The sequence below is a fragment of the Canis lupus genome, chromosome 19, assembly GCF_048164855.1.
Source record: "Canis lupus baileyi chromosome 19, mCanLup2.hap1, whole genome shotgun sequence".
In the NCBI taxonomy this organism is placed as follows: domain Eukaryota; kingdom Metazoa; phylum Chordata; class Mammalia; order Carnivora; family Canidae; genus Canis; species Canis lupus.
In genome coordinates this window covers 55,363,590-55,377,509 of record NC_132856.1, presented here as the reverse complement: position 1 = coordinate 55,377,509, position 13,920 = coordinate 55,363,590, and the positions used below count along the sequence as shown (strand labels likewise).

Genomic DNA, 13,920 nt, shown 5'->3' with positions numbered 1-13,920 from the left:
GCGCGGCTGCAAGGTCGGCTTCCTATTGGCCGGAGCTGCCGGAGCGCCGCCCTCCCGCCCCACCTGGGCGGGGCTTCCGCGTCCACCCGGTGCTGCCTGGAGCCCCCGCAGCCCCGGGCCCGCCCGGCCGCCTTAAAGAGGCCGCAGCCGGATCCAGTCGCCGTGCGAACTGCTCTCTCCAGACCAACCTGGGGATGGACCTCAGTGTCCCAGGCACGAGGGCGGAGGAAGAGCGGGGAGCCGAGCGCTGGAGGCGGGGCACCCGCCTGTCGCGCTCGCTGCACCTGCCGAAAGTCCCGCCCACTCCTTTCGGGCGCAGTTTCTCGAGTCACCGTTAGGGGGAGGGGCGGCCAGACCACTGGGCGAAAAGTAATAACAATAGCTAACATTGATTCCCGGCGTTGCACAACTCAGGCCTTTTACTCGCCCCTCGCGTCGTCCTCGCCGAAACCCTATAAGGTAGGTGGGACTGGCTTTCCCACTTCACACACCAAGGAACAGAAGGTTAAACTGCTCCCCCGAGGCCACATGCCCAGAAAGGGGCAAAGCGGGGATTTAACCAGACCTGGAATTCTTACCCGCTGCTCTATACTCTACAAGTGTTAATTTCCCCTTAACCCTTCCTCTTCACCCCAGAGTTCCCAGGGGGTGGTGGTCTTATTACCACCGTCCTTTATCGGAAGGGACGGCCTTAGGGGCACATTTAGCTCTGCCCAGACAGGTGTGCTCAAACGCACCTGTGGGTCCCAGACCAAAGGGCCCCTTCAGGAGGGTCCCCTCACAGGTGTTTTCTTCACAGGGGGGTCCTTGCGGGTGCCTTACAACATGGGGAATACAGACGTTTTCCCAGAGAAATGCCTGGGAATGCCTCAGATACATCCCTGACAGGTGGGCCTCAATACACACGAGCCTCTGTGTATTGAGGCCCCCGCCCCCCTGAAGCTCCAGTGTGCTTCAATATGAGTGTGCCTCATGCAGATGTTCTCAGGTCTTTTTTTTTTTTCATTTGATCTCAATTCTATGCAGATGTTCCTCATACCAGGCTTATGCCTTCATTTCACAGGTGTGTTTCTCAACAGAAACCCACCCAGGAATACATTATATGGCTCCCCCCGCCCCCCCATAGGTATGTTGTAGTTAAGTACACACCTGTATGGGCATATTTGCATATACCTGGGTCCTATGAGGTGTACTAAAATGCAGTTGTGTCTTGTACGGGTCTTTCCAATACATTTCCCCACAGGGATTCCTCATACTAGTGTTGTTCGTCTCATGGGCGAGCCATGCAGATGCGTTTCCGAGACAAATGTATCCTACATCAGCGTGTCTCAGTTAGGTGTTTGCTATAATGCAGGTGTGCTCTAAACGGCTGTTTTCTACACAGGTATGTTTCCGTTCAGCTATACTCCAAATAGGTGTGATTCAATGCAGATGTCTCCCATAGGGGTTCTTCTCATATATCCACGCAAATGTCTTCCCTACAGGTTGGCTCCTAGGCAGGTGTGTACTACACAGGTGTGTTTTTATTAGGGGCCACCCATTCAGGCCTGCCCCAGACAGGAGTGCCTCATGCACCAGTGTCTCCACGCCCGGTAATGTCTCCACACTAACGCGATCCTACAGATATGCCCGCAATATAGGTGGAAGGGCCGTCGTACACCTGCGCGCTTCCGCGCCTTTTTACTCTTCCGTATTATAGAATTGGGTTCCCGTTACAGGTGCGTCCCTGGCGCGGTCCCACCTCCGCTTGGCTCCGCCCTCCCATCTAGGCTCAGGTGCACAAGCCGGAAGTGCGCTCCCCTCCCAGGTGAGTGACTAAACTTTCCGGGTCACGTGAGCGGGCGGGGCTGGAGGAGCCCGAGCTACCGACGGACGCACCGGGGGTTCGAGCCAGGGACCCGGACCGGGAACCTGAGCCAGGTCGGAGACGCCTGGGCCAGGTAGGGAGGTAGGACGCGCGGCTTGGCCTGCCTCCCCCTACCCCCTCCGGCCCCCTTCCCTTTCCCCAGCCCGGGAACGCGCCGCCTCGAGTTAATCTTTAATCTCTGACCTCTGGCGGCGGGGGCGGGGCGGGACTCCTGGGTGCCCGGGGCGGGTCATCCCTCCCCTCGGCCTGCGCCAGGGTCCGGGCCCGTCCCCCACGCCCCGGCCTTTCTCTTTCTGCCGCCCCAGGTGCCGGGTCGCGGGGACCCCCGGCCCGAGATGCGGTAGAAGCAGCGCGCCCGCGAAGCCCGGTCCCCGGTGCCACCAGCCCGTCGCCCGGCCCATGGCGAGCCCCGGCCTGGGGCTGCTCCTGGCGCTCGGCCTGCCGCTGCTGCCGGCCCGCTGGGGCCGGGCCTGGGGGCAAAGTAGGTACCGGCGGGGGGCGCGCGGGGGTTACCTGGGCCCTGGAGAGGTCAAGAACGCGGAGCGGTCACCGGATACCTTGAGAGGAGGCTACAGGGTCGGGCAGGGGTAGGGATTTCCTTGCACGATTGGAGTTGGTGTAGAATTCCTGAGTTCCCGGGGAAGGTGGACTTGTGAGCCGGGGACAGGAGCCTGTGCACCTGAGTCTCCGTGTGCTGGAGGTGTTTTGGGCGGACTGGGAGCCAGGAGGAGGCCTGCCTGGGTTGACCAGACTGGCCATAGGTGTGGACCCAGCCTTTCAGTCCTATTTCAGTTTCGGGAGCCTGGGGGGAGATGTGAGTCAGACACTCCAGGGAAACGCAGGATCCACCCAGATCCTTAAGGGCCGAGGGAGGGCTGGAGGGGTGGGGGTGGGGGGGTGGAGGGCAGGGTCTGCCGACCAGACAGACACCGTCCATTACAGCAGACCCCAACTCAGCACAAACTGCAAACTACTGGTGGCTGATTACTCACTGCTGGGCTTTGCCGAGTTTGGGGGTGGCTAGAGGAGCAGAAACAACCAGGCCAGCCCCTGCATGCAGGGTACCCACAGTCTCCACCAGAACGGAAGACGGAGAAAGGCAGGGTCCTAACTGAGGGATGCCCAAGGAAGGTGCAGTCGTGCCAAGGTGGGAAGGCTAGATAAGGATTAACTTCTCCTCTCTACTCACCCCCTCCCCACAGCGCTGGACCCCCACGTAAATGAGAACGGCACCATTACACCCTCTGCCCCCGGCTCTGGCTCCAATGGGGCCCTGGTGAGTTGGGGTTATATGTAGGAGGAGGGTCACAGGGATTTATTCAGGTGTCCCACACGTAGCAGGTGAAAGGGCCCAGACTCCCAGAGGTGGCAGGTGCTTGGGAGGGAGATCCCAGGCATGGCAGAGGGGAGCCTGGGAGCCCCAGATGTGATTGATGGGAATCGTGGGGGGCTTTGGCGGGGGGTGGGTGGGTGGAGAGATTAGGAGCTCTGGATGCTTCTCAGGCGAGGGTGGACAACCTGTCCCCTCTCCTGCAGTCTCAGGAGGCCATCACTGCCATCATTGTGGTCTTCTCCCTCCTGGCCGCCGTGCTTCTGGCCGTGGGGCTGGTGCTGCTGCTGCGAAAACTGCGTGAGAAGCGGCAGACACAGGGCACCTACCGGCCCAGCAGCGAGGAGCAGGTGGGTGCCCGCGTGCCGCCGCCCCCCAACCTCAAGCTGCCGCCCGAGGAGCGGCTCATCTGAATGCTGGGGCCTGCTGCAGCCGCCACCACTGCCCAGGACCGCCCGGTGCTCGCTCACATACAGCAGCCACCACCGAGACAACAGCCTCTGATGGTTCAGGAGGACTTGGGGGGCCATGGGGCACCTGCCTGGCGGGCTCGGTGAAGCATGCCACCTCTGCTTGACTCTGCCTGCAGTTAGGGGTGCCGGGGCTGGGGGCCCGCCTCCGCGCTTGCTGCACCGTCTTCGCTCGGCTGTTTGTCCTGCTGCCGCACAGGCCCGACAAGTCCTCTCCTTTCCTTTCAGTTCAACCATGCAGCCGAGGCCCGGGCTCCCCAGGACTCCAAGGAGACAGTGCGGGGCTGCCTGCCCATCTAGGTCCCCTTTTCTATCCATCTCCCTTGCTGTGTGACCTTAGGGGAAGGCTGAGCCCTCTCTGGGCAACCAAACTTACCCAGTGCTTAAGAGTAGAAGGGAAGAAGGTGCTTTAAAGACAGTCCCTGAGGGCTAGGGAGATGTGCTGCTCACATTTTATATATTTACATATATTCAGTAGTGAGAGATATTAAAACTTTTTGTTGTTGTTTTTTGAGCTGATGGGGGCAGGAATTAGTCTAGATGGAAGGAACACACTCAGGACTCATAGGCTGTTGAGAGATGAATTGTAAGGTTGCAAGGATCCGAGGGCTGGGAGGGCTTCCTGGAAGGGAGGGGCTTTCAGCTGCACCTTCGAGCCAACTGGAGGCTGCCCCAGGAGGAAGGTAGTGGATGGGCTGTGTTTCTGAGCAGAGAGAGGGGCCCCCGGATAAACTCACCAGGAAAACCAGTTTTGGGTTCTTGTGGCTTTATTGAAGGAAGGACGGGGGTCTCCTCCAGGACCCTGATTCTTAACCTTCAAAACACTTTTTAAGCTCAGCAACTCTGGGCCCGCTCCTAGCCTGGGGCCCCTGCCAGTCGTTGGCAGGTGCAGCAGGGGATCTGAGGGCTCCCGGTGCCCCCTCCGGGAGCTGGGGGTGAACGGGTTCTGCCAGCAGGACCTCAGAAGGCTGGGATCTGGGATTCTCTGGGGAACCGGTATCTGAGGAAGAATCAAGGGGTTGGGAGGTCCGGGTAATATCCATGTTGGGCTTTGTGGGGACCAGAAGTTGGGGGCTTTCTGGAGGGCTGGACTGGGTGGGTGCTGTGGAGAGCTGGGAGCAGGGGCTGTCCTGGGCTCTGGGATCTTCGACTTCCTTGGGGGAAGGGGAGAGATGTAGGATTAGGAGATGGGACTCAGGGTCTCCTTGACTGCATGTGTCCACAGGACCTGATGAGGACTGGGATGGAAGGATGATTTCTTGGCTGGCCTCCAAGGGTGGCTGGGAAGTAGGGTCCTCTGAGGAGATCATGGCATCTAAAGGCTGGAGGGTGTGCAGAGATGGCAGGTCAGCAGACAAGGACAGGGGCTGAGGCTCTGGTGGTTTCTCATCCTCTGGTTGCCATCTTGGTCCTCCTGGTATGTCAGGCTGGGTAGGGGTGGGGAGATGGGCAAGTTGCTGGCCTTCAGATGCTGGAGGGGCTGGATGGGCTAGTGGGGGAGGACTAGGAGGCTCTCACCAGGCTGAAGCAGCTGTCTGAGTCCCCTCTGTGGCAGCAGTCCAAGCTCTGACTGGGCCGTAGGCTGCTCGTCCTGCTGGCTCCCGTGCTCAGACTGTCCAGAATCTCGCTCAGCAAATCCAGTTCTTCTCCAGACCCCAGGAAACTGCTGTCCAGAGCCTCCTCTGCCCATGGGTCCTGGACATCCTCAGGGCTCAGAGCAGGTGCCCTGGGTAAGGATGGGCCGCCTCACATGTCTGCTCAAGACTCCCCAGTTTTGACTGGACTGCTCTGGAGGTTCTTGAGTTTAGAGACCACCCTCCCCATCAGTCTTGGCCTCCCACTCCCAATAAGGCTCCCTCCCCAGCCATTGAGCCTTACCTCTCCCCCAGGGATTGGGGAGGTCTCTCCTCCAGCCGCCGCCTCCTGCTGGGGCGAATGGGCCGGTTCTGCAAAAGACAGATTCTCGGAGGGCAGGGCCTCAGGAAATACCCAATCAGGTTTCTGGGGGAGGGTGAGTGTTAAGTGGGCACCGGATATTGGGGTAGGTGAACTGTGAGTGAGGTGTCTGAATGAAGACAGAATGGGAGGAGGCCTAGGTGGTAATTCCAGGTGAGAGCATTTGTGGTGGTGGTCCGTGAGGCAGGCATACCTACCTTTCCAAAGTGCTGGGTGATAGGCAGGCGCTGCTGCAGGCGATCTGAGCGGCTGGTGAGGGACGGGGCTCTCAAGGAACCCCCCCTTTGCAGGCCAGAGTCCCCATCCTAGGAAGAGGGTGAGTGAGCCAGGAGCCCCTTCTTCCACTGCCCCGGCCACTGGCCACTGGCCTTACCTTGTACATCAGAAGGCTCTGCATACCCTTCAAGCCGCTCTTGGCCTGCGGAGGAGCCAAAAGAGAATTAGACTCCACAGTGACTTGACCCTGAGCATTTGAGAGCTCAGCTCTCCATCATAGGACAACTGTCTTGCCATCTGTTCACATTTGGGCCTCACAGAAAGTCACAATTCTCCACTTACCACCTGAGAAGTCCATGCAAACTCACCGCTTGCCTAATACAGAAGGAGTATTCCTAGGGGACGTAACCACTGAATGAAATGGGGAGGGGCAAAAATGGAATGTTGTAAAAATGTATCAGCATTCAAAAGCCAAGCAAGGAATAAATCCTAAGGGACAACTCGAGTAAATCCTAAGGGACACCTCAAAGCTGCAGAAGTTGGCCACAGGAAACTTCTGGGCTTGAGAGAAGAGAAACAAGGGCAGAGGCTGGGACTGTCGTCGTGTCTGAGGACAAAGGATGTTCACCAATGAATCTAGGTTGTCAATTTTAAATAGGGAACCAATGATCCTGACAAAAATGAGTAGGTACGCGGGAGAATAAAAGCAGGAAGACTTGTTAACAGTTTAACTGCTGGTTCAGTTCAGATAAAAAAAAAAAAGTGCACTTTAAATGTGGGGTTAACATATCATGTCCCCATGAGGGGTTGAAAGGTGCCTTGTCCCCTTGTCTTTGTCACCCCAGTAAGTGGCCTGTCTAGTGTAGCCTCACCGAGCGGTACATGTTTTTGACGGCTGGTTGGGTCTTGGCCTTGACTGAATGCAGGAGGGCACCGCCGCCTTTCTGGGGAGAGAGAATGGGAGGAGAGAGACTTGGTCCCTTGGGGTTCCCCCGGACTCCATCTCCCCCCCTCAGCTGTGTGGTGCAGGACAAGGCCCCCTCCCTCGCCAGGTCTCGATTTCTTGACTTCTGTCTCTGAGCATAATGATGACGCTCCCTGGGGACCATTAGGAGGCTAAGTGAATCCAATAATAAACACTAAGCAAGTGTTCGGTGTTCCTACCTTTAGGTTGTCTGCCCAGAGCTGGTAGGAGCGAAGAGCACCTGCAAGGAGGAGAGGTGGTCATGGCTGGTGGGCTCAGGCTGCGGTGCTGGTGGGGCGGGGGGGCTCCGGGCTAGGCACAGAGCTCACCTGAGGATGCCTCACTGCAGGTGATCTCCTGCTCAAAGAGATCTGTGAAGCCCTCTCCTGTGTTCAGCTTCTCCAGTCGCCCTTCGATGAACTGGGGGCCCGGTAAGGGTCAGAAAGGGCTGCCACCCACACATCTGAATTCGAGGACTCAGGGTTCTGCTGGCCCTACAGACTCAGAAGCCATCCCTGGCCCCTCCAGGGGCTCACCCCTAGGACCCAGGAGTCTGGAGCCACCTGGGGCAGCCAGAAGTCCAACCCTCTCCCCGCCGCCCCAGTCAGGACCTGGCAGGGACCAGACCCCGCCCCTCAGAAGGACCCGGAAGTCGGACTCTGACACTCCTGGACCGGCCCCCCTCGTTTCAGTAATCCTGGAAGGAGTCGACCTCACCTTCAGGGACCCGAGAACCCATCCCCGCACAGATGGGCCCCAGAGTCCAGCCCACCTCCCGAGAACCCAGGAGTCCGGCTGCACCTCTCCCCACGCGTCCCTGTGACCCAAGAGCCCCCGCCCCCCTCCTCCCCAGCAAGAGGAGTGAGCGCTCGGGACGCGCCCCATTTAGAGTCCCGCACGCACACCCACCCCGCCCCAGACGCACCACCCTTAGGGACCCAGAGATTTGATCCCACCCCAATCTCCCCAGGGACCTGGGGGGGTAGATCTCATCCCCCCAGGAGTCAGGGGCTCCCATCTTTAGGGACACAGGCGTTCAGTCATGCTGTCTCCACCCGGGGACCTTGAAGGGTGGGACCCTGCCGGGCCCACTCTAGTCTCGCCCAATGGGACCCAGTCGGCTGCCTGTCTAGCTCCGGCTCGCCTCCAAGGACCCAGAATTTTCCGCCCTAGCTGTGCCTCCCAGCCCCGGCTCCGCCCCCAGGGCTCTGGCGCACCTGTTTAAACAGCTGCAGGTGCACAGCGCGCCTGTGGAAGGCCTGGAGGGGCGCTCCCGGCTTCTGGGCCAAGAAGGCTTCTTCACTGAAGGTCACAGGCTGGCCCTAGAAGAAAGACTCGAGATCTGATCTTCCGTGGCTCTCCTGGAGCCCACCTGTCTCCATTATTTTACCCATATGTCTATGTAGCAGACGTTGATTGAGTGCCTACTGTGTGTCTGATCTTGTGCAGGGTCTGGGGGGGGTGCGCAGGGAGGTCTTGGCTTTAACCCTTTGAGGAGGAGGAGGGCGGGACCTGATTCTGGTGCTCACAGGTGACTTCTGGCCGCTGTGGGGAGGACAGATTGTAGTGGGCGAGGGTGGGAGCCCATGAGAGACGACTGAAGGAGATGAAGGCGCTAATCCAGGCAAGCAGTAATGGGGCCCAGCCCCGGGAGGAGACGGAAAAGGGGAGATATTGGCAGATTCAGAATGTGTTGTAAAAGCAGAGCCAACAGAAATGTCCAATGCTCGAATTATAGACCCCTGCTCCCAAGTTTTTATAAAATAGTTGTGAAAAACGGTGGTGGGAAGGCTTGAGAATGGGCAGATCCTGACATTCTGGCTTCATTCAACACTCACCTCGCTGTGGGACTTCTCCAAGCCTTGGCTTCCTCGTATGTAAAATGAGACCATAATGGTATCTATTTCATAATAGGGTTGTGAGCATTCCCTGAGATAATAGTGACAGTAAAACCTAATATTTGTCAAGTGCTCACGATGTGCTAGGCACTCCCCAAACATTTTGCATGTGGCCCTTTTGTGCGAGTACTAGGGGGATCCCATTTTACAGATGAGCAAACAGAGGCACGGAGTAAGCGCTCCATAAAGGCTAGGTATCGTCACCATCACCATCATCATCATCATTATTGTTACTATTATTAATCCTTCAGTGGCCCACGAGGCCTCTCCCCTGGCCTCCCCGCTGCTCACCGGGCTGCAGACGAGCGCATCGCGGTACCCCCCGAAGAGCAGGGCCTGGGCTTTGAGGAAGAGACGGGACACCCCTTCCCCCGGCGCCAGCGCAACCTTCCGTAGTCGCAGTCTGAGCAGGGACACCTGGGGAACCAGCGGAGGCTGTGAGCTCTGAGCTGTGAGCCAGCGGGTGTGGGGCCTCAGCGGCCGCGACGCGGCAGGAACACAGAAGGGGTGACACTGACCACATCTGGGGGCAACGCTTGCACGTCGTCGAAGGGCGTCTCCAAGGTATTGGAGTCCACGTTCATCACCACCACTTCCTCCAGGGCTTTCTCTCGCACTCTCTGCGTTGGGGAGTGGGGGTGGGGGCGGCCGCTCAGAGCCCGAGGATCTCTGGCGGGGGCGCTTATTTAGGGGTGCAGGAGGGGGATCCCGGCCGGCGCTGCAACCACTCACCTCGGCGAGACTGGAGTGCACTCCGATGAGGTAGGGCATGGGCGCACTGCGGACGACCGAGGGGACAGGGTCATGCAGGCACCGCCCCAGCGTCCCCAGAATCCCAGGTCCCTTCCCCAGTCCCCGTCCCTCACCAGCAGTAGTCCAGCAGGTGCGGCGGCAGCGTGGGGATCAGCACGTGCTCCCAGTGCATAGGGTACAGGAGGGCGCAGGACGCGTGGACGCACGATGTCAGCTGCGGATACGCGGGGGGGCCGTGGGGTCAAGGCCTGGACCCTCCCCCCATCTCCAGTTTCAAGGACCCTCTTTCGGATGGTGGCTCTCCCGGCTCCATTTCCCACGTCCCCAATCTCCTGTCCCCGTTTCCCCCTCCTCGCCCCTTCCCCACGCAATGCTGGGTAAGAGGTGAAAATCCAAATCCCGTTAGGAATCCTGTGGACACCAAGAATTCGGCAAATGACAGTGTTGGGCGCTGGTGGAGCCAGTACTCCGCAGGGCAGAGGCCCTTAGGGGGCGGAGCTAATATGCAGCCCTCCCGACCGCTCCCCAGGAGGCGGGGCCAGGACTCGGCGCCCTGGGTCCCGCCCCTGGGGATGGAGCCCGCGTGGGTCCCGCACTCCCGACCCCCCAGACCCCAGGCCTCCTCCTAGCGATGCAGCTAGGATTTGCTCCCCAGGCTCGCAGCCCCCAGAGGGGCGGAGCCAGTCTCGTTCCGGCCCCTAGTGGGCGGGGTCTGGACGGAGCCCTGCAGGAGAGGGGGCCCTACAGCCCCGCCCACTCTGAGCCCCCCCAGAAGGGCCCAGCCAGGGTTAGGGACCCAGCCAGGACTTTGCCTCAAGTCCCGCCCGGGGGAATTAGAGCTCGGGATCCGCCCCGTCGCCCCGCCCCGGGACGGCTGGCCCCCCGCCTCACGGTGCTCAGCTTGCTGGCGAAGAGGAGGACCCTTCTCTCCGCCAGGAGCGCGGCGAACAGCCCCACGATGTTCTCGTCGGTCACCGCCACCACCAGCTCCGTCAGGTTCCTCTGAGGACCGGAGAGAAGCGCTGGGCGCGAGGGACCGCAGGATTCGACAGCCCCACTCTGGGTTTCGAAATCTCTCCCCGCCCCCCAGAACCCTCTCCCACGTGTCCACTCACGTTCTCAGGAATGGATGGCAGGCGGCCCGAGTCGGGAGCTACGAAGCAGGAAAGCTGGAGGGGTGGGGGGAGCGATGGGTGGGGGCATCGATCAGCCGGGGGGTCGGCCTCCCCTGGGTGCCCAATCTAACCGGGTCCCCAGTTCTGCTCACCGGCCGGCTGTTCCCAGGGGCAGGGGGCGGGATGCTTTGTGCGCTGGAGAGTGTCACTCCGCTCCCCTGGGAGAGAGTGTAGCTGTGTGGTCAGGGCTGGGGTGCAGCCTCTCTGTCCACCCAAGGGGGGACACCCAGGGGTTGAGGGCTACTCACCAGCTCTATGGAGGCCTGAGTCCCAGGCAGGGGCTGCTGCAGCAGGTTTAGAAGAAGTTCCTCCATCTCAGAGACCTGGGTAGGAGTGGGGTGTCTGAGCCAGAAGGGATTCTGGGGGCCTTGGGGCCGGGGGTGGTGGTGGTGCTGAGTGGTCTGGGAGGAGCTGAGGGTCTTAGGTCAGGCCTGGGGATTCTGAGCCTGGCTGGGGGCTTGGGAGGGTAAGGCTGGGGCTCCCACAGGAATAAGAAGGGGGGCTGGTCTCACTTGATCCTGGGCCAAGAGGTCGCCCACTGTGTTCAGCAGCTTGTAGAACACCTCAAACCAAGGCAGGTGGCTGTGGAGAGAAGACATAGGTTCTACGAAGTACCCCTAGGCCGAGGCCCTTCCCAGCCCCACCCCAGAGCCCCATACCCCACACCTGAGGATGCAGAGGCAACTGTGGGCACCAGCCCGTAGGTGGCAGAAACCAAATCTGCGGGTGCCGCTCAGGTCGGTGAGGGCGAAAGTGAAATGCTGGACAGCCGGGCTGGGAGGCTCCCTGCAGGTGGGAAAGGCTCTTAGAGACCTGAAGGTCCCAGCTTTCTGATCCATGCCCCCCCACCCCCGCACTTCTAGTACTGTGTCCACCAGTCTGTGTTTAGGTTCTCAGTTGTCAGGGTCCCTGGGTGTTTGAATCCTGGGGGTCCCTGAGAGGTCTGAGTCCTTGGGGCCTTGAGTGTCTGTTTCCCTCCGTACCTTTCCACATCAAAAGGGAAGCAGAATTTAGGCACCATCTGCATAGCTTCCTGGAGATGGAGAGAAGCACACGCTGCTTGACCACCCAGGCTGGGCCACAACCCTGGCCAAGACTGTCTCTTCCCCTGGGTGGACTGACTCTGGCTCCAGGGGAGCAAAGAGCCAGCCTGCATACCTGGTCCCTGAAGTCTGGGGGGAACTGCCGCAGGATGGGGGGATCTGCGGGAGAGCGGGCTTCTAAGTCCAGGGTCCCAGATCCATCCTCATGTCCCCGTTCCCACCTGATACCCCCAACTCACCTTCCTGCAGGGAGGCAGGGCAGGCTGCTTCAAAGAACCAATCAAACATGGCAGGTGGACCCCCTCTGTGGGACAGGACATGTGGGACATGGCTTAGTGGGTCCAGGGGCTTGCTTCTGTGTATGTGGTCGTGTCTGCTGCTCTGTATGTGTGTGTGTGACAGGTGCAGCTGTGTGTTTGTGACCTCAATGATTTGTAGCAGTGTATAGGTCGTGTGATGCTGTGCGAACACTAGTGTTGACTGTATGTGCATGACAGAGGTATGGAGCAGAGTGAGAATGCGACTGTGTGTGTGTGCGTGACTTGTGTGTACACACAGATATGCATGTGTACCTGATCACGAGCATGTGACTTGTATTTATGTGTTGCATGACTTGTGTGAGCAGGACTTAGGTGAATGTGCAGGATGTGTGTGTGTGTGTGTGCATGTGTGCATGACTTGTGTGAGCATGCAGATGTGTATGTGTGAGTAGGACTTATGTGGCCATGCAGAGGTGTGTGTGTGTGTGTGTGTGTGTGTGTGTGACTCTACCCTGAGTCTGCCTGACTGTCCACTGTAGGTGTCGGGGGGGGAGTGTGAGTGTGTGTGACCAAGCCTGTGTGAGGATGAATGACATCCACAGTCTCCTGCGTGGCCGTGAGCGTGGCTGGGTAAATGTGTGTGGATTCCTGTGGTCGTGAGAGCAAGAGCTCCTGCCTGTGTGTCTGTGTGTCGGGCTTCACGGTGCCCCAGGGGCTGACCCCAGATTTCTCATCAGAGGAAGGAGGGCGGCATGCCCTGGTACTTCTGGGACCCCTGGATTCTCAGCCATCCTCCCTTGTCCCCGCCCACCCCTCCACCACCCCCCCCCCCACCAGAGGATACTGGGACGTGGACTCAGGGAGAGGGGCAATGAGACTTGAAGAGAGACACAGGGCAGGATGGGGACTGGCTGCAGACATGTACAGTCCCCGATGCGGGAACCCCCGGCACTTCACCCTCATGCTCACATGGTCCCACACAAGCACCGGGCACACGGACCCACACAATCTGTCTCACCACCCTGTCCCCCGCTGATCCCCCCCAAGCCATGTTCCCCATCTCTCTGGCACACCAAGGGGTGCCCACTCAGAGTTACAAACTTAGTCACACAGAGCCGGAAGGAGAAAGAGAAAGAGGGAAGAGGAGCTGCGAGTGGCCGGAGTGTGCCTGAAAGTCCAGTTCACACCGCGGGCCTGCTGAAAGGCCGGCCCCAGTCCCGGCCACCTGTCCCCGCCGGGGCCTGCCCCAGCCCAGCACCCCTCGGCCCCAGCCCAGGCCTGCTCTGGGAATCCTGGTCCAGAGAGCAGGGGAGGGCGCAGCTCTTACTCAGCTTTGGATCCCATGGTCCCTGCAGGGCCGCCGCTGGCGGTGGGGCCCTTGCCCCAGGGGTCCCCGGGGCCTGTGCTTGCGCAGGGCTGGGCCCCGAGCCCGCTCGGCTTCCTGTGTGGCCGAGAGAGGAAGTTTGACGGGTGACGTCCCAGGAGGGAGGCCCCCGCCCCCACCCCTGTGAGAGACCCAGGCGTCCTGCCTCCTAGCCTTCTGAGGATGGGTGGGATGGGCGGCGGGCTCAGAGGCTAGACCCCCGGCACCGTCCTGCCGGGCCAGGGCACCTCTGGGGCCCTGTCATCACACCCAAGCCCCCTTGTCTCTGGGGCAGCCAAAGATTCAGAATTTGCCTAAAATGCCTCCTCTGCACAACTCGTCCTTCCTTTGGTCCCTCTGTAGGGGCCATTCCCTGTAGGGCCACCAGAGGGAGCCAGGCTGGACAGTGGACGCCAGGGAGCCAGGGAGGTGGGCAGACAGCAGTCAGTACACAGGAACAGACAGACAGACAGACACATACAGAGCCAGGAAGTGACTGACACAGACAATCAGGCCTGCATAGTCACAGCACACAGAACAGAGTCTGTCTGGACCCGACGCGATGAATGCAGAGGGACAGCACACATGCGGAGGGAGCGGTCGTTGCCCGGCCTCTGTGTGATAG

The 13,920-nt window shown here is 59.9% G+C and overlaps 2 protein-coding genes across 7 annotated transcripts; one reads left to right on the top strand and one right to left on the bottom strand.

Annotated features, from left to right (window-relative positions):
* The first annotated feature begins 82 nt into the window (after nucleotides 1-82).
* Nucleotides 83-6,570, top strand: CRB3 (crumbs cell polarity complex component 3). Of its 5 annotated transcripts, XM_072787617.1 has the most exons (9): nucleotides 83-459; nucleotides 1,064-1,126; nucleotides 1,244-1,384; nucleotides 1,485-1,592; nucleotides 1,719-1,807; nucleotides 2,173-2,348; nucleotides 3,070-3,143; nucleotides 3,404-3,547; nucleotides 3,896-6,570. In XM_072787617.1, the coding sequence occupies exons 6-9, from the start codon at nucleotides 2,267-2,269 to the stop codon at nucleotides 3,965-3,967; spliced, it is 372 nt and encodes a 123-aa protein (XP_072643718.1). In that variant the 5' UTR covers nucleotides 83-459; nucleotides 1,064-1,126; nucleotides 1,244-1,384; nucleotides 1,485-1,592; nucleotides 1,719-1,807; nucleotides 2,173-2,266; the 3' UTR covers nucleotides 3,968-6,570. The 5 variants fall into 5 exon arrangements, with proteins under 5 accessions (XP_072643718.1, XP_072643717.1, XP_072643716.1 ...); XM_072787616.1 differs by lacking the exons at nucleotides 1,244-1,384; nucleotides 1,485-1,592; XM_072787615.1 differs by lacking the exons at nucleotides 1,064-1,126; nucleotides 1,244-1,384; nucleotides 1,485-1,592.
* DENND1C (DENN domain containing 1C) lies at nucleotides 4,417-13,415 on the bottom strand. 2 transcript variants are annotated; one of them, XM_072787572.1, is made up of 23 exons: nucleotides 13,260-13,415; nucleotides 11,912-11,976; nucleotides 11,788-11,831; nucleotides 11,613-11,662; nucleotides 11,296-11,415; nucleotides 11,142-11,211; nucleotides 10,878-10,952; nucleotides 10,722-10,787; nucleotides 10,570-10,623; nucleotides 10,346-10,456; nucleotides 9,568-9,668; nucleotides 9,434-9,479; nucleotides 9,220-9,321; nucleotides 8,993-9,118; nucleotides 8,021-8,125; nucleotides 7,133-7,223; nucleotides 7,004-7,044; nucleotides 6,712-6,783; nucleotides 5,997-6,041; nucleotides 5,821-5,928; nucleotides 5,546-5,613; nucleotides 5,186-5,393; nucleotides 4,417-5,094 (listed from the first exon to the last, which is right to left on the bottom strand). In XM_072787572.1, exons 1-23 carry the CDS (start codon nucleotides 13,274-13,276, stop codon nucleotides 4,477-4,479), a joined length of 2,403 nt encoding a protein of 800 aa, XP_072643673.1. In that variant the 5' UTR covers nucleotides 13,277-13,415; the 3' UTR covers nucleotides 4,417-4,476. The 2 variants fall into 2 exon arrangements, with proteins under 2 accessions (XP_072643673.1, XP_072643674.1); XM_072787573.1 differs by having other exon boundaries at nucleotides 4,417-4,989.
* Nucleotides 13,416-13,920: the final 505 nt, after the last annotated feature.